Raw genomic sequence first — 25,043 nt, forward strand, 5'->3', positions numbered from 1 at the left:
ATTTGAGGAACCGCGTCCCTGTACGAACACCACCCTTTTCTCGTGTGGGTTTTCGTCGACGGTGTGTTGTGTCGTATCAGGCATATTTCTTGACTGCCCTTGCTAGGACCCAGCCTGGGGGGGGGGTCCTCGGGATGCAGGCGGAAGTACAGCGTGCGTGCTCAGTGGCGGGTCGCTGTCTACGCTCCGCGTGTGCAGTCGCGTGGGCCATGGGGCGGCGGGCGCGGGTCCGGCGGCTCCAGCAGCCACCGCAGCCTGAGGGCGCTGAAGACGGCACCGAGGGAGGCAGGAAGCGCGGCCAGGCGGTGAGAGGAGCGCCTCGTGGGGTCGGGCGTGGGGGGCTTGCTCGCGGGCCGGGTTAGCGGGGCCCGGGACTTGCTCGCCTGTCGCTTTCCTGGCAGGGTTGGGAAGGTGGATATCCCGAGATAATAAAGGAGAACAAGCTTTTCGAGCACTACTATCAGGAACTCAAGATCGTGCCTGAAGGAGAGTGGGACCAATTTATGGACTCACTCCGGGAGCCACTCCCAGCCACATTGAGAATCACTGGATACAAAAGGTAATTCTGTTGTGTCTTTTCTGAGGTATGGGCTTCGAGGCTTTCGAGAGGGAGATACGGTATAGAGGAGTAGCCTGGGTTGCTTAGGCGTTGCGTGTGGGAGATCAGAATATGAATTGAAAGTGCTCGGGTCCATCTGAACAACACGGAAAACTTGTGACATCTAATTTGCGTCTCTCTGCCTGTCAGTGTACGTTATCTCCAAGATACATTGCAGTATTGCATTTACTGTATTTTTAAGTTGTGTCCAACCTATGGTCCAACACAGTGCGGTAAATTGGAGGGGTTTTGGTTTTAGTAAATTGGTTGTGTTGCTTTCCAAATTGAATTCTTAGATATTAACGATGTCCCAGTGTTAAAAGGCTACACACCTCTAGGTTATTAAAGAACATCTCAGAGTTGGTTTGAGTTTTGCAGTCTTGAAGTTATTAAGTTTTATCAAGTCACTATTTTTAGATCGCTGTGAAACTTGCTTATTTCTCTCGTAGCCATGCAAAAGAGATTCTCCATTGCTTGAAGAACAAGTATTTTAAGGAATTGGAGGACCTGGAGGTAGATGGACAGAAAGTTGAAGTTCCACAGCCTCTAAGCTGGTAAGTACAAAATAATTTCTCATGTTGGGTGTTTCTTAGATTTGTTTCCTTCTGGGGTGCATTTCTTAGCTCTGCAATCACTGTTGGCATAAACAGCCTGGATGTACTTTTCAGGCATATCTTTGTTTTTCATGACAGGGTTTCTCTGTGCAGCTCTGGCTGTCCTGGAACTCACTCTGTAGGCCAGGTTGGCCTCAAACTCAAGAGATCCACTTACCTCTGCCTCCCAAGTGCGGGGATTAAAGCTATGTACCAACACACCTGTTCTTTTCAAGCATCTAAATGTTCTTTTCTCTAATGCTTTTATTAACATCAGACTGGTGTGTACATGCTAATAAGTGACTTGTAGTTCATGTTTCCTAAACTGAGTTTAGTTAATTGGTTTTGGGTCCAGCCTCCTCTAATTTGAAGTTCCTTAGCGGCTTCTGTTTACAATCCAGAGTTTCCCACATCAGAGTTTCAGAGTAGATGCTTTCTTTAGAGAGAGAGAACAAACTCCACTTGACAAAGCCTCAGCACAGGCTGCTATGGCTTACATACCGGTGTGTTTCCCAGCACAGCCTACAGGCAGGTTTAATCTGCTGATTCCAGTATGCAGGCAGTCCTGCTCCCACAGCCCTTCATTACCTATGATTGCTGGTGCCTAAAGGGGCAGAATTCCTTGTTCAATACCCGAAGTGCTCCATAATGGTTCGGATACTCTGCACTCTGAGTGAACTCACAGATTTAATTATGGTTTCATATTTCATGTTTCGGGATAGAAATTTCACAAAGGAAAAATATTTTAAGTAGTTGTTATATAATGGTGAATTTAGTCTTTTCTGGTAACTTTGTGGGTTTTGGCCTTTTTTATGCTTTTTCTTTTGAGACAGGGTCTTATTGTGTAGCTCTGGTTGGTATGGAAGTTGCTATATAGACAAGGTTGGCCTTGAACTCAGAGGCTGAATGCCCCTGCCTCCCTTCTGTTGGGATTAAAGGCCTGGACACCATGTCTGGTGTTTTGCCTGTTTATATATTGATGTTGTCATTTTTTATTTTTAGGCAGCTTTTTTGGTAACAAACCAGCATTAGAGTTTTGTTAGTCATGGAATAGAACTTGCCTTTTATCCCTGACCATTTGGATAGGTAGGCATAACACACACATTTAAACGAGAACTGAATGTCAGACACTAAAATCAGTGTGCAGTAGATTTTCCAAATACAACACTGGGCAGTTTCTATATCACTGCCTCTAGGGAAGCAGGATGAATATTTCAGTTGTTTTGTTGGCCTTCCTGCTTGGATGGAAAGGTGTCTTGGGACTCAGAAGCCCAGGAACCACAGAGCTCTGAGGAGAGAAGGACTCCAATGGAAGGGCATCCTGAGACACGGGAGCCCAGGAATCACACAGTGCTGAGATAAGGCCTCCTCAGCAGAGGTCTTGGAGTTCCCAGAGGAGGGTATCCCCTGGTGAACTGAGTTGCTCAGGAATCTCAGCCTGGCCCCACTTTTTTTTCCCATCTTTCCTTCTTCTCTTCATTGTTTCTTGGCTTCTTCCAATGAGAGTCACACCAGGCAGCAAGTCTCATAAAGGAGATTTATTGGAGGGTCCAGGAAGTGGAAGAATGAATCCAGGGTTGACTGCTCCTGCTCCTGGGAGAGGACAGCAGGGAGCTGAGCAGACAGCCTTTACATAAGAGGTGGAGCTTTCTAGGACAGATTTTTTTCAAGTTGAAGATTGGTGGGATTTCAAATTCTGAACTTGGGGGAGCTCAGGGATTGGTGACTTTCTGTTCAACCTTTTTACCTAAATTTAGCACAGTCTGGGAAGGGTCCTATTGAGGGACTGGAGATGACCTTTGTGACAGTTACTGAGGCTTGAAATGATGTTATAAGAGTGCTAGGAAGATTTGAGAGGTCTGAAGGCCTGGCTGCTGGAGTTCCTTGGGCAGCGGCCTGGTCGCTTTCCTGTCTTGAGGATTTATGAAGTTTAGAAAGGGAGTCCACTAGAGTCTGCATGAATAGCTAACAATTTTTAACTGCCTGATAAATCAAACAGAGCAGCAAAATGCTGTGTAAATGAGGGGTGCCGTGTGTAATATCCACAGTCAATTTCATTTTCATAATTTAGTAGTCAGAACTTATCACATGTATCTTAAAACATGGCTGGTGAGTCAAGTTTTAAGATGCTAAAAGCTGAGTGTCTGCGTCACTTCCAAGACTCAAATTCGTCACTTGTATCTGTTTTCCAGTCAGCCTGACTTCATTGTCCCATTTGCTACCATGGCTACAAAATGGTATATAAAACCCTTTGACCTTTATTGTTAACAGGAGTTCATTGTCATACCTCAGGAGTAGCAGTTAGTACTGACACAGATTGATCACTTCCTGACCTAATTAGCTTGCTTTTGGGTTAACTAGACTTGGTGAGCACAGTGCTGTGGGTCACATCAGAGCCTTCATGTCTGCCGTTGAGGACAAGTGAATAGGGACAGGTCAGGTGTAGGTAACACCTGTCCCAATCACTGACCTCATAAAGAAAGAATGTCCTCATAAAGTGACACAGATGGCGAGAGAGGCTTCATTCTTCATTCTGGACTTGGTTAAAAATGAGTGCATTGGTGATTTCCAAGCATGGGGATATGTAGGATTGGGTTTTGTATGTAAAGCTCTTTTGTTGCCTTATAGTTTCTGCTTTGTATAGAAAAACAGAAAATGCATTAAGAAAGTCGTGATCAGGTATTAGTCAAGCATTTAAATATGTGCTATACATGCCTTATTGTATGAAAATGGTGATTACCTTGCTTTCTTCTTATTTAGGTACCCTGAAGAACTTGCCTGGCACACAAATTTAAGTCGAAAAATCTTGAGAAAGTCCCCACTGTTGGCAAAGTTTCATCAGTTCCTGGTTAGCGAGGCTGAGTCTGTAAGTGTGTTCTGTGGATATGCAGGGTCCTGAGCACACTGAGCACTGTTCATCGCATGTACACTGTGTTTTCCCCTGAAGAGTCCGAGGGGCCACACTCAGGACACACTAGCTTTAGTGTTGTGATTGACTAGTCTGCGGGCTTGTTTGGGTCATGGAATCATGAAGACAGTTGAGTTCACTTGTCACTGTTTGTTTTACTGTCTACTCTTGGTGGATTGACATGACTGTAGAATTTGGATGAGTGTAGGACCAGGCTGTCACTCATGGTACTTCTGTTTAGTCTGTTCCTTTTTCTTAGATTTGTAGTCATCTGCGTGTCTTATGTGTAGAGTACAACATTTTAAGACCACTTAGCAGACTATGGAAGTTGTATAGTTTACTTATAATGGCACTATTAATTTCATACTCTATGCTGTTGTATCTTGCCATGGATTTTTTTTCTATGTTGAACCTTTACAAATGCAGGTAGCCACGTGTAACTGTGGTTCTCATGGGTGCTATCCTTCTGGGTTGGTTTGGGTAGCTTCAGTCACTGGTCTGAAGCCTAGAGGCATTTCCAGTACAGATAGTGTCCTTTCATGTGATGGATAAATGTACGCTCTGGTGCTAGATAAGTGTCCGCCTTGCACCTTTTCTTTTTCTTCTTTTGGACTCTTTAATTTCACATTTAACCCAGGGGTTTCCTCTCTTTTGTCCACTTCTTTCTGGTGAAGTGAAGTATGTTGTGCCACTAGGTAAAGTGCACTTCTTACTCACCATGCTTTAGAAGTATGTGCTTCCCATATTTCTTCTCTCCTGATGCTATTACAACTTGAAAGATAGTCTTGGCTCCCATTTTTAGCTGTATCCGCCCACTGTGGCTTTCTGTCCACATAGGTATAGGGCGTAAGTTTGCTCGGCTTTCCCTCCCTGGATACTAAGGATTGGGAGCTACCACATCCCTGTCTGTACTTGGTCTGCCCAGCTCTTCATTTAGGTTGGTGGTTGAATAAAAGGTTAGCAGACCATTAGGGAGCATCAGGTTTGTGCTTTGAGTAGAGCAGGCCCTGGGGACTAGTGTGGTAGGTAGCCAGGTGGGTAATGTTGAACCAGGTTGTGGTAAGGATACATGGCTGTTGGGAAGAAAGGCTTTTGGGTTTTATCAGGAGCTAGGTAGTGAGAGCTGTGTAGCTGAGCACTGCAGAGTTTTGGAACCACTGTCACATGGGTAAACCGGAAGCTTAGAGTCTGTGCCTAGGTGAGTGAATCAAAGTTGAGTTAGGTGCCACCGAATCACTGCTGACCAGAAACTCAAGAGAGCAGATGATAGGTGACAATGTGAAGTCTGGGTGTCAGTTCTGATGGTCATAGGCCTGACTTGTCATGTGTCATATGATTGGCCTGCATTTTAGGTGCTGAAAAGCAGGTGGTTTGTGGGCAGCCCATACATTTCAGGCTGGTGATAGGGTTGTGACTGAGGCAGTACTAGACTTTCTGTCTGCATCTGAATGTGTATTGTCTGCCAGCTCTTATGCCCAGGCCCTCATAAAAACAACGTAAGGGCGGTGATTAGTTGCTCAAAGGATACAGATAGGATCAGTAGCTGATGTCTTGGCTTTGTAAGGAGTTGCTTAGATCTAGAAAGTGAATATGGAGGGTTCCTGACAGAGCAGACCCAGGAAATAGAAGGATATGGGGAAGGAAGATTATTGCTCCATGGTCACTTTCTGTCCTGCACTAAATTTTGGCTCCTGGCTGTGTGCTGCTCTGCAGATAGGGGACTGCCCTTGAGGACACTCCCCCAACCCCTGTGCGTGCATAAGAGGACCGAGACTGTGGTGCTAACCTCTAGCATCATATCTGATATTCTAATCTTGATGCTAGTAGATTCTTAATTATCTTTAGGTAGCAAGCAATTATCCGTTAATAAAAAATTTTTCCTGTTCTGTGTAAGATTCCATGACCTTTTCCTATTGCGCTATACACATGTCTGATTTGAAGTGCTGTTTTTCTTACTGTTGCTGTTTTTTCTCTCTAAGGGAAACATCGTCCGCCAGGAGGCTGTCAGCATGATCCCCCCACTGCTGCTCAACGTTGAGCCACATCATAAGGTAGAGTGCCAGACAAAAGACAGGTGGGAAGGCATTGGCAGTGCTGTGCCCACTCTGCTGAGACCTTGCAGTAGTGTTCGCCTTTCCCTTCTGTTTGGTAATGTTATGTATTCTAAGGTTTTTGTTCTTGTAGTTTTGTATTCTGCCTTACAGTACACATATAGTTACACATAAACTCTCTTCTCTTAAAGTGATTGTTTTAACAAATTAACTACACAGATAATTTTTAGTGGTCTTCTATAAATCACATTGACTCCATGTGGCCCATTAGTGCCAGCACTGTTCCATAATTTATAAGTAGACTGATGGCTGGCCTTTGACCATACAACCCTTTGGGAATAGTTTTAAAAAGAGACACACTCTTGTTTGTTTGTTTTTATAGATCTTAGACATGTGTGCAGCCCCTGGATCAAAGACCACACAGTTAATTGAAATGTTGCATGCAGACATGAGTGTCCCCTTTCCAGGTAATCACTGTGGGGTAGGAGGTGATGTTGTTGGGTTGTGGGAGAGGGAAAGTCCTCCCCTTTTCTCCTTTCTGGGCAATAGTCTCCTGTGGGTACTGAGAGTAGCACACTGATGATAAGTTGTCAAATCAGCACAGTCAGATGCTGAAGACCCTGTGTGTTAGACTCCTGTGTGCTATCTGTAACAGGAAAGGGGCCACACATGGTACACAGACTTCTGTGAACTTGGGTAGTAACCCCTGCTTTGTCCAGTTTCTGCCTTAGGCGAAAAGCAGTGGCTAGCCTGTTGTTTCTGGTTGTTGCTGCTTGTCCCTGCATTTGGAGCCCTCCACCATTCAGCAGGGGTTTGGGGCAGCAGATGCCACATCTGAAATGGGATGTGATATACAGTGCTGTGGGGAGGTTGCAGAGAGCTCAGGATCTGGCAGCCATTTCTGCAGTCTGCCTGTCTTTCCTGAGAGCCAGAGAGCTAGGAACAATATTTCTAGTGTTGGTCAGCTCAGCTTCAATCTATTCTGCTTGCTGGCTTTGAGCTACCCCAGCCCATTTCTGTTTTAATTATATACTTATAAATGATGTGGAGGGGTTTTGTTTTGTTGTTGTTGTTTTGGGTTTTTTTGTTTTGCTGCCTGTTTGTTTGTCATTTTTTTTAAAGCCCTCATTTTCTTGGTAGATAATGCTTTTCCTAAAACCATCTGTATTATATGTTTTTAAACTATTTCTGTATTGTTGGTAAGGAGCCTTGCTTAGGTGGCAGGAGCAATTTCACCTCTCTATTCCTGTTGTATTTCTCACTGTTGTGAAGATTTGGTTGTAAATGTTGTTAAGCAAATTTTGTCTTTTTTTTTTTTTTTTTTCCTGGAGTGGGAAGAACAAGAAGTGAGCAGGATCACCACTCAGGAAACTTCCCAGGATGATTGTGAGCTTGGGACACCATGTCCCAGAACCAGTTGATGAGATAACCAGCTGAGATAACAAGATTGTCCCAGGCCTGATTTTCATTTTAGAGCAGAGCCCTGCACATGGGCAGGGTTGTAACTCTGTCAGGTTTTATGTACCCTTTTCTTTACGCCTCCCTCATAATTAATAAGAATCTTAGAAAAGTCATTAGCACGACAGTTGGAACAAAATACATAGCTGCTAACAAATGAGTCTTGCGGCTTTGAGAGCTTTGGTTGTATAAAATCCACATGTAGACAGCTCCTTTTTCTTTTTCTAGAAAGTCTTGGTCTCAGGTCTTACGTTTCACAGCGCTTTCCTTTTCTCACCTGCCGACCCAGAGGTTATGGTTATGTGTTTCAGGGCATGATTCTACTTCTGCTGCATCTCACGTGACTACAATTTTATCTTCCTAGAGGGATTTGTTATCGCAAATGACGTGGACAACAAGCGCTGCTATCTGCTCGTCCGTCAGGCCAAAAGGTTGAGCAGTCCTTGTGTCATGGTGGTAAACCATGATGCATCCAGCATCCCTAGACTTACAGTAGATGTGGACGGAAGGAAAGAGATTCTCTTCTATGATCGGATTTTATGTGATGTCCCTTGCAGGTATTTATTTATAGTATTACGAGGCCAGAAAGCCAAAAATCTATGAGGATATGTAGTCACATGTACATTGGATGAGATTAAGTGTCACATGAGCACAGTGGTTCACCTGGTCACTGTGACCGGGGCCACGGAGCAGGTGTTGGCACAGAGTGATGCATAGCTCCAAGAGATGCACATGCGCACTCCCACGCCCCCTGAGTGTGCTCGTCTGGAGTGTGCACATAAAAAGTCAGGGCGTTCCACTAAGCTTGTTATATAGTTCAGTGAAAGAAAGTTAGGGGGAGAGACCTTGGAGAAACTCATTTTGTTTGTGTATTGATACTTCAAATTGAATGGCCTAAGTGTTAAAGAAGAAGGCTTGATGAGTGGAAACATTCTATGGAATGGCTGTTGATAAGGAAAGACCCTATCCTGTTATAAATACCAGTTCAGAAGTAGGTGAAACCCAAGCATTAATACTTGAACAGCATGCATTTGTGGAGCCCAGAGCTCAGAATCTGCCTATTACAATGCTTAGGAAAATTCTTTGGTAGGATACTGTTCTGTTAGGCAGTTGCTGCTTGTAGTAGAGCTTATTTGTATTGTGGCTGGTAGCACTGAGTGTGGCTGGGTTAAAAATGCGTGGGAACTGTTTGAAACTTGAGAATTCCATAAAAGTTAAAACATGGACTTCCTTTTAAATAACTTGCAGCATAGTAAGTAACACTTTTAACGCTCTGTGTGAAATGTCACATATTAAGTGGATGAGTCATGAATTCTCTCTTGTTTCCTTGGTTACGGTATTCTGATTAACCTTGAGGGTCCTCTGTTTTCTACCCATTCGGTCTTAATAATAACAAAATAAAATATTTTTTTATATTCTGAAATTAAGTTGACCTTACAAACTGTTAAAGTTTGTAAGAACAATTTCCTAAAGAAATTCCTGAAATTATGTTAGGGTTTCTTCTATGTGAGCCCTAGCATCTAGCCAGGGAGTCATTTTAAAGTAGGGATTATATATCAGAGCTTGTCTATCTTGTGGACCTGTTCCTGAAGCATATGGAAGTGAAGCTTTGCAGTTATCAGCTAGGGTAGGAACAAACCTGGCAAGCTGGTAGATGAAACAGGACAACAGAAGTCTGTCCTGTAAAATGCACACGGTAATAATTTGTATCAAGTCCGTGGAGGAAATGAAAATATTTAACTGTGTAGAAAAACAAGTTGTTAGATGGATTAAATTGGCTTGATTGAATTGATTGCTGTGGGAAAATGTTTGCAAGTATAATTCTTGTTTTGAAGTGTCATTTTTTATCAGTGAGGTTTCTCAGTGGCATTTATGCAAGGACCTGTGTTTAGGTGTACAGATTAGTGTTGGTACAGGTTGAACATCTTTGATTAAAGTGTAAAGTACTTCAAAAGTCAAAGCGTTTTGAGTCTTTGACAGATCTCCAAGTGAACAATTCCATACCTGAACTTGTGACAATTGACAGTCAAAACACTGCATATTCAAAATGCCATGTAATTATTTTCAGGCTGTGCATATGAGATGTATACAAAACAAATGGACTTTGTGTTTAGAATTGGTTCTCTTTCTTTATACTTTCCAAAGACACCCAGAACTTGTTTTCACCAGAGCATTGTGAATATAGGTACATGTAGCCTATGCTTCTCTCATGGAGACAGTCTCATCAATTGAATGAGGTTCTCTGCTCCTATTACTTCCTTTTGGGATTGAATGCTGAAGTGTCGTGTTCTGAAAGCCGAAGCAGAACCTCATCTGTGAGGATGGAGGTGCTTCTGTCAGTATCTAGAATACCTGCTTTGCAGTTCATCTTGGATGTGAAATGCCCATTAGCTGTCTTTCTAGGCACGGGTTCAGTTTGTTCAATATCTTCTTTTCAGTGGTGATGGCACAATGAGAAAAAACATTGATGTTTGGAAGAAATGGACTACCTTAAACAGCTTGCAGCTCCATGGGTAAGTAAATCAGTTACACTCTCAGACAGGATGCTGCCAAGATGCATCGTTCCCTGACTGACCATCAATAAGTGAGCACCTGGAGCCACATTTAATAGTCGCCTCATGAGAGTTTGTCTGCACACTAGAAGTTACTTTAAAGCAATGGTTCTTCATCTGTAGGTTATGACACTTTTAGGAGCACATATCAGATATCCTATATATCAAATATTTACATTATGATTCTAACAGTAGCGAAATTACGTTATGAAGTAACAACAAAGTAATTTCATGATTGGGAGTCACCACAACATGAACTATATTAAAGGGTAGCAATGTTAGGAAGGAAGGTTGAGAACCATTGCTCTAAAGCCTTTAGGCGTGGTAGTTGATACTTTTATGTTGTCAAGGTGTTATGTCTTTTATCACAGTTTGATAACACATTTGAAGCATGCATTTCCACTCCTGTAACTAACCTTGGACTTCTCATGGTAGCATCTGCTCATGGCTTAGTGCATTGCAGTGTTTGTGTATGGCACTCTTTCCTATTTTTATGTTTTGCCTTAGTGTGTATATACAGTGTGCATGCAGGTGCTGGTGGAGATCAGAAGAAGGCATTAGATCCTGGGACTGGAGTTAGAGATGGTTGTGATCTACTGTGTGGATTCTGGGAGCCAAACTCAGCTCCTCAATAAGTGTTTTTAACTGCTGAGCCATCTCTCCAGCCCCTCACACAGCATTTTCAGTGGCTCTGGTTATAGAGGTTGGCATTTTTTTCTTTGAACATGAAAGCATGTTTTCTTCCTTGTATAATGATTGGTCTGGTATACTAGTAAAAACTGACTACAAACAATTTGATAAGTATTATTAAATACTACTGGTTTTGTAAAATAAAAGAAAGTGTGTATATTTTTCATAGAAAAACATTTAAATAAATTTGGAGATTTTTAATAGAGAAATTCTCCAACTATGTTATACTTCTCTTGTTAAACTTGGGAAATATGTAACAACAGAAAAAATATAAAAATAGCTGTTTTCTTAAAGAATAAACAGATAGCTTATATAAGATTGTACTAACTTCACTTGCAACCTTGAGACGTGTTTGTTTTTGTTTTTTTTTTTTTTTTATTGTAAAATGCCACGGAAAGTGTATGTGACAAGGTAGGTAGGTGTTCTTTTCCGGAGAGGTTTCGTGTGCTAACCTGAGGTCTGCCCTTAGCCTTCAGCTTCGGATTGCAACTCGAGGTGCTGAGCAGCTGGCAGAAGGCGGCAGGATGGTGTACTCCACGTGTTCTTTGAATCCCATTGAGGATGAAGCAGTAATAGCAGCTCTACTGGAAAAGAGTGAAGGTGAGCATGCGTGCAGCCGCTCCTAAAGTGAAGAGTGAGCAGGCTGTGGGTGAGGCAGGGGAGGATAGGGCTTGACTATCTGCATGTATGTTTAACCCATTGCCTGAAACTCTGAAAGTGAGTGTCATAGAAATTGGCTTCTGCAATGTTTATCACATGCTGTGAAAAGCTTGGAATCTGGAAGCCTGAGGACAAAGTTGTGCTCATTTTTCTCCAATGACAAAATGACTATAATGTGAGGCCCTTATTACATTGGTGTATGTAAGTGTTTAATGGGTAGAATGATCCCCACCGATCACCTCATCACTAAGTGTGCAGTATAGTATGCTAGGTCGACTGACGTGACTACAGCTTTTACCACCATCTATCTCAGTTCCTCATCCTGTAAAACTGAGCTGCAGGTTGTTGTCTGTGTCCCCTGCTGCCACCATTCCCGTTTTTTCTCTGCACTTGTGACTCTAGGGTCCTACTGCAGCTGTCTTCTCATGGCTGTTAGTTTCATTTCATGTGTGAATGAGCAGTGCCCAGTTGTCTGTGTAAACCTACCTTGTTTTCCAGATCATCAGTGAGTGCACACTTGGTTTTCTGCTGGAACTCCTGTGAACTTGAGTTTGTGAACACGATGTGTTAGGAGTCTCTTAGATAGCCTGCTTTCTGTGCTTTGGGTGTGCATCTGGAAGGGGATTCCTGAATCCTTTAGTAGCTCTTCCAGTGTTGAGGGCTACAGGGCTGCTCTTTGTAGTGAGAGTGTGGTAGCACATCCTGAACACCCGGGTTCCAGCTGCAGCATGTGCTGTGGTTTTAGTACCCATCCCAGTGCTGGGAGGTCTTAGATGCTGAATTATACTGAGACATCAGACAGGCATCATTTTCAAACCGTATCCCAAGACAGCATTTGTACAATGCTTTCTAAGGGCTTCACTTTCAGCATTTGCCAAGTGTTAGCTTTCCTCCATCAACCTGTGCTAGAGTTGTCTAAAAGCAAACAGGCTTTTTTTTTTTATGTTTTGATATCACAGTACAGACACATGCTATCCTTGTGAACATGGAGGGAGTCAAACATAATGTGGACAGTGCACTAATTGAGGCTCAGCATCCAGCACTTGCTGTCCCTTGTGTTAAGGTGTGCCTCAGTTCTGTCTGTACTGGGCTGTGCAGACCTTTAGATTGAGATTTAATATACTATATTTGTAATCTTGCACTTTGGCCTTGGTAAAGGTAGGATTTTGAAACAATTGTTTCAGTAGTATTTAACTTCTAAAAGTGCGTGTGAAGAAGGAAACTATAGTTATGTCATACCTGGAGACACTCTGGGTCAAGTGATAATTGAACTTGCTCAGATTTATGTCTGTTGCTGACTTTTAGAAAAGATAGGATTCTGGTAGTGACAATGGCAGACTCTAAACCTGTCTTTTGCTGCAGCGTTGTTTCAGAGCTGTGAGAAGCATTCGGCACCCTCACATCTACAGCTAGTTCCTATCACTGCCCAGTAGCTAGGCTAAGCCAGGAAGAAGCCCTGTGCTCTCAACACGAGGAACAAGGAAACAGGGGAACTGAGTCAAGGCCAGGCTGAGCTCCACAGGAGTCTTTTTTTCAAAAGCCCAGGGTTGGGATGTAGTTCAGAGACAGTCCTTGGCTGGCAAGACTAGCCCATGGGGTTAATCCCCAGCAATGCAGAAACAGAACCCTCTCAAGGTGATTATAGGATTTGAGGGAGTCACACTGATTGGTAGTGCCTTCTACTGATGTAAAATAAAATGACTGGTTTCTTGGTGAACAGTCTCCTTGACCAGAGTGGGTACTAACTGCAGCTAATCTCACTTGAAGCACAGGTTTGATGGTGACAAGAGCCTTCCTGCTGTCATCAGTCATGGTATTGGGTCCTGGTCACAAGATTTAAATAGAAAATGGAGTGCATAGAGTACTTAAGTGCCAGGAAATCAAGGAATATCAGATGCTCAGAGTTGACACCCACTTGGATTAAGTGCTCAGAGCTGTAGCTGGAGGAAAAATAGCTCACAAGTGTGGAGACTAAAGATGTCTGCCCTTTTTGTTTACTCTGAAGGAGGGAGATTCTTAGAGCAGACTCCTTTTGTGAAAGGCTCCCCTGGCAAGTATCCCCTTGGAGGCCTTTTGGTTTGTTTATATAGTTTTTCTGTGCTTTTCTAAGGGGCTTTGTTGTTTCCCTCAAGTCTGTATTGGTAGCTGGGTGAATGTTGACTGATGGCTCCGCTGTACAGCTTTTTACAGTGTCACTCTTGGAGACCACAGGACCAGAGCATGTTCACAGCTGCCCTTCTGTAAGGCTGCCACAGTTGTGCCCAGTGAGCTACTTCGAAAACTTTTGGGGATGTAGAACTTTATGGTTGAACTCAGACAGAGATCACCTGACCAATATGTGTAGAACAGACCTGCCTCTGATTTAGAATTCAGACGGGGCAGACAGGCGGCAGCTCAGTGCAGTTAGACTTCCAGCTTCAGTGTGACTGCAGTGTCTGTTTTAGCATTTTTTCTGAGTTTTGATTTACATTTTAAGAATAAAGTTAAATGACTTTAACTTTAACTTTAACTCGTAAACTTACTCAACTGAGCCTGTCATCACAGTCTGGTTTGAGAGCATTTTTCACCCCAAGAAGGTTCCTGTGCCCGTTAGCATTTGCTCCCTGTCCCACTCTAAGCTGCTTTCTCTCGGTGGATTTGCATTCTCTGGACAGTCTTACAGTGGAGCCATGCTCTGTGTACTTTATTGTGGTTTCTTTGAATGGGCACAGTGTGGGAGCCTCTGGGGTTTTTCTTGTCTCTTCCTAGGTGCTCTTGAGCTTGCTGATGTATCTGCTGAGTTGCCAGGACTGAAGTGGATGCCTGGAATCTCACAGTGGAAGGTAATCCTTTGATGAGGCTTTATTTCAGAGGACCAGAGACACCTTGAAAAAGCCACACACATTGGGAAACATTTGTGTTTGGGTATGTTAAGTGCATCACCTGGTTGTACAGTACGGATTCAACTTACAGAGTCTGTGTAATGACAAATGCTATAATTGCATGTCTTTCTCTCTATTTTGTGTTTCATATGGATCTCATGTCCATAAATATAACCTTGTTACTTTTTTTGTATGTGTGTGGTCTGCAGTCCAACTTTGGTTTAATAGACAAAACTGTTCCCTTTGACCTTCTTGCGCAAAACAGTCTGAGACTTGTTTTACAAACAAAAGAGAAAGCTGTTGGTGGACTTGATGAGGTTTTTCTCGGACTTTGGGGTGAAGGTATTTATATGGCCATCACACCTCGACCTGTGTACCATGTGTTCTCCATTGTGGTGGTGCTGCTGGTCTCTGTACAGGTCATGACTAGAGATGGACAGTGGTTTGCAGACTGGGATGAGGTTCCCCAGGGCAGGCATACGCAAATCCGACCTACTATGTTCCCACCAAAGGACCTGGAAAAATTACAGGCAGTGCATCTAGAGCGATGGTAAGTTTGTGGGTACCGTGGGCTTTGGGATGGGGAGGTAGTCTGTCAGATTGATGAACTTGGTGCCCGTTGTTTATTAGCACTGCTGTTTATAAATATTGGGAGTGGTTAGAATCTCAGCGTTATTACATAGGAAGCTGCATATGCTTTCCATCCTGTATTTGTTTCTGGATAGTAATTGTACAAAGCAGTGGCCTCATGACAGCTCCATAAATGCATATAGTGTACCGTGGTCATTACATTCCTCCATCCCTGTCTGGTTCCCTTTTCTTTTCCCTTGTTCCTCTCCATGGCCTTTACAAAGATGATACGTAAAGGGCTGGGCATACATGAATGGGGCTGAGCATCTTAAGACCAGAGCACATCGTCTTGGTAGTCAGTCCAGTACCAAAGAACGGTGTGGATCATGGTGTTCTGTATGTGTGCTGTTTTAGCCTTCGAATACTACCACATCATCAGAATACTGGAGGGTTCTTTGTGGCTGTACTGGTGAAGAAAGCACCAATGCCATGGAATAAGCGTCAGCCAAAGGTAAGGACCTTCAAATCCCAACAGCTTGACAGAGTGTTTGTCCTTACTCCTGTTCATACAAGGCAAAGCTTACAAATTAGTTCACTTGAAGTGGGAGTTTTGAGGGTGTTAAGAGAGGCAGGGCCTAAAGGAAGAGGGATTCATTTCCATTTCAGATTTTCTAAAACACAGGTATTTCTCACAAGGGCCATGTTTGGGGAGCACGTTCTGTCTCTTTCTTATCCCCAGCTACCTAACAGCAATTGAAAGGATGTGAGATTGACTGTGGGCAGTACTAGGGGCTCTGAGTGTGAAGTCCTCAGACATTTACTGACCTACACACTGGGGTTCATTCTGCCCACTGTAAGTGCTGGCCGTGAGTGGGACATTTTCCTCTCATCTGTCTCATTTGAGAGGCTATAACAGCTTTCTCAGCCTCAGTGCATGGTTCCTCTTAATACTGTACCCTTTTCCTTATTAGCCATTGCCGTCTGTGGTTATAGAATGTGTTCAGGAAGTGTTGTGCAAACCTCTATTTCTTCAAGGTCATGTTGGATTAGGACTAAGGCTGCTCAGCTTTGAAAAAACAGACAGGCACTGTTTTCTTAAAGAACAGCTGTCTCTGGCAACTGTTGATCCAGCTTCTGGCTGATAGAATTGAGACTGTGGTTCTAAACCTGGGGAGTCCCAGCCCCTCGGGAATAAAGCTTACAGCTGTGTTCTTTCCTGAAAGAGGTAAGATGGCAGTCTACATTTTTCACTAGTGTGCTAAAAAAGTAAAATTAACTTTACTAATAAATTTTACTTATGCCAGTGTATTTAAAATGCTGTTTCTAAGTAGTTGGTTGAGGTATAGTATCAGGACACCTTGTATTCTCTCACAGTGTGTTTCAACAGTGGCATGTGTGCGTGATGTAGTTGTTTGGAGCTGGTGTTGAAACGAGAGCCTTTACCTATGCCAAGCACATGTTCCACCACTTGGCTCTGCCTCCAGCCCCAGAAGTGTGTGTTTTGGGTGTGATGCATCTTGGCTTGTACTGGTGGTATTATCTGTGCCTTGTACCCGTAGCTGGTGGCTCTGAGCTGTTGGAAGCAGTTTAGAGGCTGTTGTGAGTATGCAGTAGGTTGCCCTGGCCCTCAGGTGCCTTCTGGTTTCATGTTGACCTCTTCCATTTTCCGGTTGATACATTACCTTGTATAGTTTGCTCAGTTCCATGTTAGCACATCTTTCTCATTTCTGGTCTTCTGTCTCTTACTCAGTTTTGGGTTTCTGGCTTGCCCTGTGTGTGAGTGAAGAGTCTGCACTGCTGGGGACACACTCTTTATGAGGTGGTATCATGGGGAGACAAAGACCATCAGAATTAAAGCCACAGACATAGCTGTCTTTTCAGGGAAGGCTGGCACTGTGGGTAATGGGCTCTTTGGGATACCTCTTGAGACTGTTGCTGTGCCTTGGATTTGGCTTTTAACAACGTGGTGACTTGGGGGAAAATCAGAACTTGCCTGTGCTGGAGCATTCTAAATTGTAACATGGCAGTGGAACTAAGATCCCTTCTCTCACTGCTCTTCAGACACAGAAAGAACATGGCTTTGTGGGTTGTTTGCTGTCACTCATGGTTGAGCCTCGGGCTTTGTGTAGACAAGTGTGCCAGAATACAAGTGCATCCCTAGGCTAAAAGAGTTTCAATGTGTGAACAAAATGTTTTACTTGTACTCTAAGCCAATTGTGTATCATAGTTGCCCAGTTCCCCCCAGTTCCTGAAGCCGTGGAAGTGTGCCCTCCTTGTTACTTGCACCATGGAATAGCTCCCACAGCCCCCTTTGTGTCATTAGTTAAATGCCTATGCCTAACTGTGCAGGAATGTGGGTAACACAATCTCACATTCTCTTGAGCATCATGTGCCTTACCCAGAGCAGACTAGAGGTTACTGAGTAAGAGCAGGCTGGCTCTGTAGGCTTCTGTTCTTTGTAGAGTCAGCTCTGAATGACCAGTGCCTACAGATCCCATTTGTAAGAGCAAATTTGAGAAGCAGTATGTTTTAAAAAGAGAGTATTTTTTTGTCTTCCAGTGCTGTAATGCACAGTGCAGCAGGTTGATAGGAACATACTAGTTACAATTTTCTTGCAGTGGAGTGTGTTGCTTTTATGTAAAATTGAACTTGTTCTCTTCAAAAGGTACAGAGTAAGTCTGCAGAGCCCAGAGAGACCGCAGAGTCCAGCCCTGTAGCTGCTGCAGAGGGGAATTCCAGTGGAAGTCAGGTGATCACTGGAGCTGCAGACTCAGAAGGAACACACACCACTGAGAACACCGAGAGCACTGAGAAGAAAGATGGCGTGTGTGGGTGAGAAGACCACATCTGAGCATGGCTGTCTTATTCTCATGGCCCTTGTTAAACTAAGTGGGATCCCAGAGCCTCAGCCTATGTTTTATGTTCCGTGGGTTAGAAAGCACCCCACAGCTGGGGTCCAGCTTACAGTGCAGGGCTGAATGCTGAGTGGGTCGGGATGAGGCTGGTGGTGTCAAATGCTCCTGCCACAACTACTGACTGCCTTACCTCCTCCATATTTCCACAGCCCTCCTCCATCAAAGAAAATGAAGTTGTTTGGATTTAAAGAAGATCCGTTTGTATTCATTCCTGAAGATGATCCTTTATTTCCGCCTATTGAGTAAGGATCCTTCCATTTGAGTGCCACTTTAGAAAGCTGATTGTAGTCAAATGCATTACCAATCACACACACAACGGGTATGTTGTAGTTAGCTCTCTGTCCTGTTTGTGCATTAGAGGTGGCCAGTCCTTGAGAGGTGTCCCAGCCCTCTTCATTAAGTTGGAAAAGAAAGAACCACGTGGAGGTGAAGGTGACAAGAAGTGCTGTCAGCTGGGACCCAGTGTAGTTCAACTCACTCAGTGGGGTTAGCAGGCAGTGGCCAAGACTCCTGGTCTGCTCTTACTTAGGAAATTGAGGAGCAAGTAGGTCTGGGTGGGAATGCAGTTGTCCTGCATAGGAAATACAGAAAAGCATACACTGTAAAAGCTTTAAGGTTTGGCCCAGAGCAGGAGTCTGGGTTCCTCTTCATTGGGGTAGCAGTTGGTAGAACAGCTGCCTTGGTAACAGCCTGTAGCCTGACTGTGCTCTGGGCAAAGCCTGCTTGTGATTTGAGGCAAGGACAGGCAGATTGTCTAGAGTTAGATTCTGCTGGGGGCTGTAAGATGCATAAATGGTCTGCCCCTGGACTGTGTGTAAGTAGACACTACTTTGTTGACAGGAAGTTTTATGCCTTGGATCCCTCGTTCCCAAGGATGAATTTGTTAACCCGAACTACAGAAGGGAAGAAGCGGCAGCTTTACATGGTCTCCAAGGAGCTGAGGAATATACTGCTGAACAACAGCGAGAAGATGAAGGTGGAGGGCTGGGGCAGGGGCGGGGGGCTCAACTGAGTACAGGTAGGGCCTTGCACACCCCCACTGGTTTCACTCGGGAGGGGCAAGGCCCAGTGTTTCCACATTGTTCTCTCCCTGGACGGTTTTCCTTAGTTTTGCCAGCCTGCTGGCTGTGCTTCCTAACAGTGACTGTCAGCTCCTCATGGGTCTTCTGGGCTGCCAGGCAGTGACAGAGATGTCTCTGTCTTGATGCACACTGAGAGGTGTGCGGCTTATTCTTGAGTTTTATTGTTGACTTTTCATTGTTGTCATGATGCTGTGGACATAGAAGTAGTTGGAGCTATGAGCCGATTCTTGGAAACCAGTTCCAGAAAGGGCCATTTCTCTGCCCATCCCTTTTTAAAGCTGCTTACTGCTGCCTGTAGTGGAAGGGGCAGCAGTGAACTGGTCTTGATTCCTGTTTCATCTCATTTGTAACATACAGGTCATTAACACTGGAGTCAAAGTCTGGTGTCGAAACAACAGTGGTGAGGAGTTTGACTGTGCATTTCGTTTGGCACAGGAGGTAATTTGGAAAGGGATTTCAAAATCCTAGCTATGGTTAATGGAAAATAGCCACAGAGGGACCTTCTGGCGTGTCACTTGGGTTCAGTACCTCAGGGCTGGCTGGAACTGAACTGGTCACCTCAGAGGTCCTTCAGTTTCTCCAGGGCCTGGGTTTCTTTGGGGCCTTGACCCAGGGGAGAGACTTCAGTCAAGTCCGGAACCATACAGAGAGCCCTTCAGTAAAAGTATACATGGGGATTACAGTGGTCTTTCTTGATCTTGCAGGGGATATATACATTGTATCCATTTATTAATTCAAGAATCATTACTGTGTCCATGGAAGATGTGAAAATACTGTTGACCCAGGAGAACCCATTCTTTAGAAAACTGAGCAGTGAGGCCTACAGTCAAGTCAAGGACCTAGGTGAGTAAAGGGAGCCAGAGGCTGGGGTGTGTTAGTTTTGTGAGGACTGCAAATAATAGGTGCACATTTCTCAGCTGAATGTGTCAATATGGGCTTCTGTATTGACACATCCTCAGGGTCAACCAGCCATGGATTGAAAATATTTGAGAGGAAGAAAACAGTCGTGCCTGGCCAGGGATGTGCTCAGTTGACACAGGGTTTCCCTTGGCATGCTTCAGGTCCTTGGGTTTGGTCCCATAAATTATAAACTGAGCATGCCTGTAGTCCAGCACTTAGGAAAATGTCAGGAGGATCAGAAATTCAGGGTCATCCTTGGCTACACAGCAAGTAATGTGGAATAACAACTGTTTATAGGACATTCATCTCGACATAACGTTACAGAGGCTGTGAATGGATTCTGCCATTTCACATGAAAGAAGCCCTTTTTGAGGGTTCTTCCTTTGTCCCTTGTGGAACCCCTGCTTCTACTCAGCAGTGCCCGCTGAGTTTAGAAAGCACTTGAGCCTGACCCCTTAAGCCCTGCTTGGCGGAGCCTTTCTGAGCTCTACACTGTGTGGGTTCAGGTCACCTGGCACCTCTGGGCTCTTGTACACATCTTGTAGGGCTCTGGACTTAATGTTTCCATATGTTAGGCTAGGAGACCAGCAGTCTTGGTTGCACTGTCCTCTTTCAGCACATAAACTCCTGCATCAGGTCACTGGTGACATCTTCACCAAGTGCCCCTATTGTGCTTGTTCCTTCGTTTGCACTCTTCTCTCATGTGTCTGCTGGTGTGTACAGCTCAGTCTGGGGCAGCCACATGGTCCTGGCTGTATATGATCTCATCTCACCTGGTGTGCGTCAGAGGCCTACAGGTTCATAGCATTCCTCCTCAGCAAAACCACAATTCAAAGCAGAGACTGTTTGAAAAACAGACAAAAATGGGAACTTTATATTTCTTTCCTTTTGAATCCTCATGAAGGTTCACTTTATTTTCTATCTTTTGTTGGGGATGGGCCATGTGTGTGCCATAGTTTGCATGTAGAGGTCAGAAAACAGCCCGCAGGAACTGGCTCCCTCCTCTCACTGTGGGCTCTGGGATTGAACTCCATGCTTTGCACCATTTCTTTCATATGTTTGAATGTAGATTCTTGTCTTTCTATAGTGGCTCCTATTTTTTGTTTGTTTCCTCTCTACATACCATTAATTGCTCCTCTACTTGGGCCGTTATATTTTTCTGTTTTTCTTTGAGAGCTCTGTTCATTTCCTCTTTTTGTTCCTCTAATACCTGCATAAGCATAGCTTTAAAGTCATTTTCCTGTGTTTCCGCTGAATTAAAATACCCATTGATTTGGGGGGTTGCTGGTAGAGACATGATGTCCTGATTTTTGTTGAGTGTGTTCTTACGCCAACCTCTGGCCACTTGCTAACCTTCACTGTTTGTTCCTGAAGTCTGACTTCAGACTGGAATTGTCTTTCTCTGGTGTCTGGAGTATTCTTCAGGAAGATGAGAGAGGTCCAGTAGTTTGAGAGTGTGAGTTGTTGCTTCAGCTGTACTTGAGGGAGGAAAAGCCACTGGCGCAGAATCGCTATTACGGGGGAGTAAGCGCTCGTGTGTGTGTGTATGTGTGTGTGTGTGTGTGTGTGTGTGTGTATGTATGTGCGCGTGTGCGGAAGTGTCTTGCAGGAGAGAGTGCTAGAGAGTATAGGTGCTTGGAATATGGGGGTTGGGAGCAAGCGCAGGAGGGGATGTGGATGCTAGTGCTGTTCGCAAGCACAGATTGCGGGCGCAAAGCGCCTGTGCTGGTTTCCAGACTCCCTAGTCTGGCGGGCTCTGGGGGCTGGACTCTGAGCTCTGTAGCTGACGCTGCGGGCGGGACGCTGTGGGCATAGCAGGCTGGGCTCTGCTTTCTGAGTTGGAAAGCGCTATGTGCTTCCTCTGCCTCCTCCCCCTCAGGCAAGGAGGGAGATCAGGGTTTGAGTGTTCTCAGTCTCAAATCTCAAGAAGGGAGATCTGTGCTTGAAGCAGCCAGCACTGTGTTCTTTGCAAGTTGCTGTATGCACTGCAGGCCGCCTCCACTGCTGGCTGCAGTACCTCAGCCTCTGCCTCCGCTGCTGGCAGTGGTACCTCCGATGCTGCTTCTGCCTGTTATGGGGAAGTGCCTGGGAATTGATTCCCCAGGAGAGGTCCACGGAGATGTCCGAGGTTGACCTGTGCCCTACTGGACTCAGATCAGGGTTTGTCCCCCTTTTCCCCTCAGTGTTTTGGGTTCCACTGCCCCTCCACTCACCAGTTCAGAGTTTTAGCTCCTCTGCCCCTCAAATACAGTGCGCGCTGGTTGCCGCCATCTTGGTGTAGTCCTCCCTCCCCCCAGGATTGAACTCCAGGCCAGGCTTCGGGCATGGCCAACAAGCTCTGGGACCAGCTGAGCTGTCTCGCTGGCCTCCCCCTGCACTGAGATGATGAGCTAGAAGACTTGGTAATTCTCGTGGCATTTTGTGTTGTGTATAGGAGTTGGGACTGTTTAACCTTGAGTGTTGAGACTAGACTGGTAGTGAACTCTTATCCTCCTGCTCCTTCCTCAGAGTTGTACTACATACTGCCTGTGGGCGCACACACTCTCTTTCTCTGCATCCTGCTTCAGTCTCTGCCTGTTGTTCTTCCTATGATGTTTGGGCTCCGCTGTTGACTGAGAACGATTTTTCTTCTACCTGGAGCCTCAAGACCAAAAGCTCACTGACCCCACTTGAAACAGCACACACATCTGCTCAGTAGTTGTGGCCACTAAGTGAAAACCTTGGCACATGTCTCTTTTTCTGTTCTTTCAGCAAAGGGAAGCGTTGTGCTGAAGTATGAACCAGACTCTACGTAAGTGTACATGCCTCACTGTTGGATAAGTAGCTAGGCGTGGCAGCTTATGGTGTAACCACAGCTTTTGAAGGCTGGTGCAGGACAGTTCCAGATTGTGGGGTTTTTAGGACCTTGCCCTTGGGGAGTTCCATGTAGCAAAGGTAATGATGGGAGCTGCCGGGTGGCAGGAACAAGACTGCACCTGCTGGGAACTGGGAGCATTGGGGGTGGCATGTCAGTATTGTCAGAGACAGCTAACAAGGTGTTTAATGCTCACGTGGGACCTTCTTTGTTGGCAGGAATCCAGATGCCCTCCAGTGCCCCATCGTGCTGTGTGGGTGGCGGGGAAAGGCCTCTATTCAAACTTTTGTACCTAAGAATGAGCGGCTTCATTGTCTCAGGATGATGGGCGTAGAGGTGTTGGGAGAAAAAAAGAAAGAGGGTGTCATTCATCCCGATGAGAGTGTGGCCAGCCCAGAGCAGCCTGAAGATGAGGAGGGTTCTGAGCATACAGCGCAAGAGGCCTGTGTCCCAGACACCGTCCGTGGCTGTGACCCGGCTGCAGCTGAGCCATCCCGGTGAAGACAGCTGCACACACAGAACTGGTACCATCCCTTGGTATTGGAGGTGAAATCTAGACTGTCCTTAGCTTTGAAATGTATTAAGACCTGGAAATGGGTGGGTGGCAGCAGTCTGGGGAGAGCTGTGTTTTCTAGCATTTAGGAATCGCTTTGGCAGAGTGGATCTATGTTTCTGCTACTAAAGGCTAATGTGGAACAGCCTTTGCAGAAGTTCAGATCCTTTGTTGGGCCAATACTGGCCTCATCTTTTAAACTTTATTTATAGTAAATATGTATACCTCTTTAGGAAGGAGCTCTGCTTTAATACTGTTTGGACTGCACATTGGTGTGCCATGTGATGATGGTGACACATTCATGTGCCATGTGTGGTGATGCTGACACCTGAGGCCTCAGGTGATTTCTGTGCCTTTGTGATAAAGGGTGAAGTAAGCCATCCCAGCGCGAAGACTGGTGAATCATGACAGCAGTTTTGGGGTCCATTCTGTGCTTATCCAGGAGGTGCTTTAAGTGGGGTCTAAAATAAATAAAGAGCTATTGTAATAGTGTGTCTCGGCATGTGACTTGGATTTGTTCTTAGTTGGCTAATGGGAGAGAAAACCAAAGCCCTCTTGTCTCTGGAATAGGCACTGAAGCAGGGCTGCCACAGGGTTGTCAGCCAGTGTGTCCTGAGTGGCTTCCTGCTTCATTGAGACACACGGAACTGGGGTGTGCTGGATCCTTGATGTTTTAGCACAGAACCAAGTGTATGCTGATTGAGCCATCGATGGTGTCTGATTTAAGGCTGGAGAGGTACAGCAGGGCGGAACAGACTGTGTCTCCTGCCTGGCTTCCAGGAGTGCCGGCCTGGTCACCTCTCTTATTCTCAGCAGTGTTTGTGACCTTTTCCAGCATGGAGCAGCTTCTTCTGTCAGCCTCCTGCTCAGATGCGACCTCTGGCTTTGCTTACATTGTGCACAGGTGCAGGGCAGATATTATACCCGTGATGTCTTTGTCAGCAGGGTTTTCTCCTTACTCAGATTCTTCAGGCAGAGTGTTTGGAGCAGCGTTTCCTTTCCTGCATGTGTAATGTCTTGTGATTTCTTCTCTTACAGTGGTGACAGCTTTGCTCCTTGGAAGACGCCTGCCTGCCATGGTGCTCCACTCAGATATTTGCATTTTACAGGGAGATTTTTCAAGACTATGTGTGTTCTTTTTCCTTATCAGACTTCGACAGCGTTAACATCTTTTTTGAGACATGGTTTTGTTCTGCAGACCAGGTGTCCTGAACTTGAGAACCTCTTGCTTCAGCCTCTAAAGTACTTCGCTTATAAGTGTGATGCCATGCCCCACTGTAGATGCTGTCTTCTAGAGACCCTCTGAGCAGACGAACCATGCTCTGGTTTGACTCTTGCTCAAATCCTTCTGCTGGGAGTGCCGGCCAGGTGGTACTCCTGGCTGCTACACCCAAGATTCCAATGAATGGTTAGAGTGAAGAATGGTCTCTTCTCAGTCTCAGTAACAGCTGTCAGATTCCCATAAAGTGCATTGCAGGAGGAAAGACATTTACCTGTGGGATTTCTTGGCCTTGCACAGAGCAATTGTGTGAGCTTGTATTTCCTAAGTGGTCACTGAAGTGTACTCATGGAGCATGTATAAAGTAGCAGTTGCCTCTGTGGGTGGAGCAAAAGAATGACAGACTTTTAAGTAAACACTTATGTGGCTGGAACGAAGTCTCAGATCAGAACACTTGCTTCTCTTGCAGAGGACCTGAGTTCAGTTCCCAGCACCCATGTTGGGTAGCTCACAGCTGCTTTTAACTCCAGGGAAGATAACCACCTTCTTCTGGTTTCTGCATGTTCTTGTACAAGCACA

The 25,043-nt window shown here is 45.1% G+C and overlaps 1 protein-coding gene across 2 annotated transcripts; it reads left to right on the plus strand.

Annotated features, from left to right (window-relative positions):
* Positions 1 to 133: 133 nt before the first annotated feature.
* Positions 134 to 23,739, plus strand: Nsun2 (NOP2/Sun RNA methyltransferase 2). 2 transcript variants are annotated; one of them, XM_055597926.1, is made up of 19 exons: positions 134 to 305; positions 402 to 559; positions 1,048 to 1,152; positions 3,952 to 4,057; positions 6,079 to 6,150; positions 6,533 to 6,617; positions 7,973 to 8,165; positions 10,047 to 10,121; positions 11,320 to 11,450; positions 14,259 to 14,332; positions 14,791 to 14,921; positions 15,356 to 15,452; positions 17,607 to 17,773; positions 18,006 to 18,098; positions 18,697 to 18,832; positions 19,296 to 19,376; positions 19,643 to 19,781; positions 22,590 to 22,629; positions 22,911 to 23,739. In XM_055597926.1, exons 1-19 carry the CDS (start codon positions 135 to 137, stop codon positions 23,191 to 23,193), a joined length of 2,337 nt encoding a protein of 778 aa, XP_055453901.1. In that variant the 5' UTR covers position 134; the 3' UTR covers positions 23,194 to 23,739. The 2 variants fall into 2 exon arrangements, with proteins under 2 accessions (XP_055453901.1, XP_055453902.1); XM_055597927.1 differs by lacking the exons at positions 134 to 305; positions 402 to 559; positions 1,048 to 1,152 and adding an exon at positions 3,782 to 3,790.
* The last annotated feature ends 1,304 nt before the right edge of the window (positions 23,740 to 25,043 follow it).

This window comes from Psammomys obesus, unplaced genomic scaffold, assembly GCF_907164565.1.
Source record: "Psammomys obesus unplaced genomic scaffold, mPsaObe1.curated_primary_1811, whole genome shotgun sequence".
Classification (NCBI taxonomy): Eukaryota; Metazoa; Chordata; class Mammalia; order Rodentia; family Muridae; genus Psammomys; species Psammomys obesus.

Coding starts and splice junctions, on each gene's coding strand:
- Nsun2 (XM_055597926.1), top strand. CDS start 135: ATGCAGGCGGAAGTACAGCGTGCGTGCTCAGTGGCGGGTCGCTGTCTA. Junction 17,774..18,005: donor AAGAAAGATGGCGTGTGTGG/GTGAGAAGACCA, acceptor ATATTTCCACAG/CCCTCCTCCATCAAAGAAAA. Junction 18,099..18,696: donor CCTTTATTTCCGCCTATTGA/GTAAGGATCCTT, acceptor CTTTGTTGACAG/GAAGTTTTATGCCTTGGATC.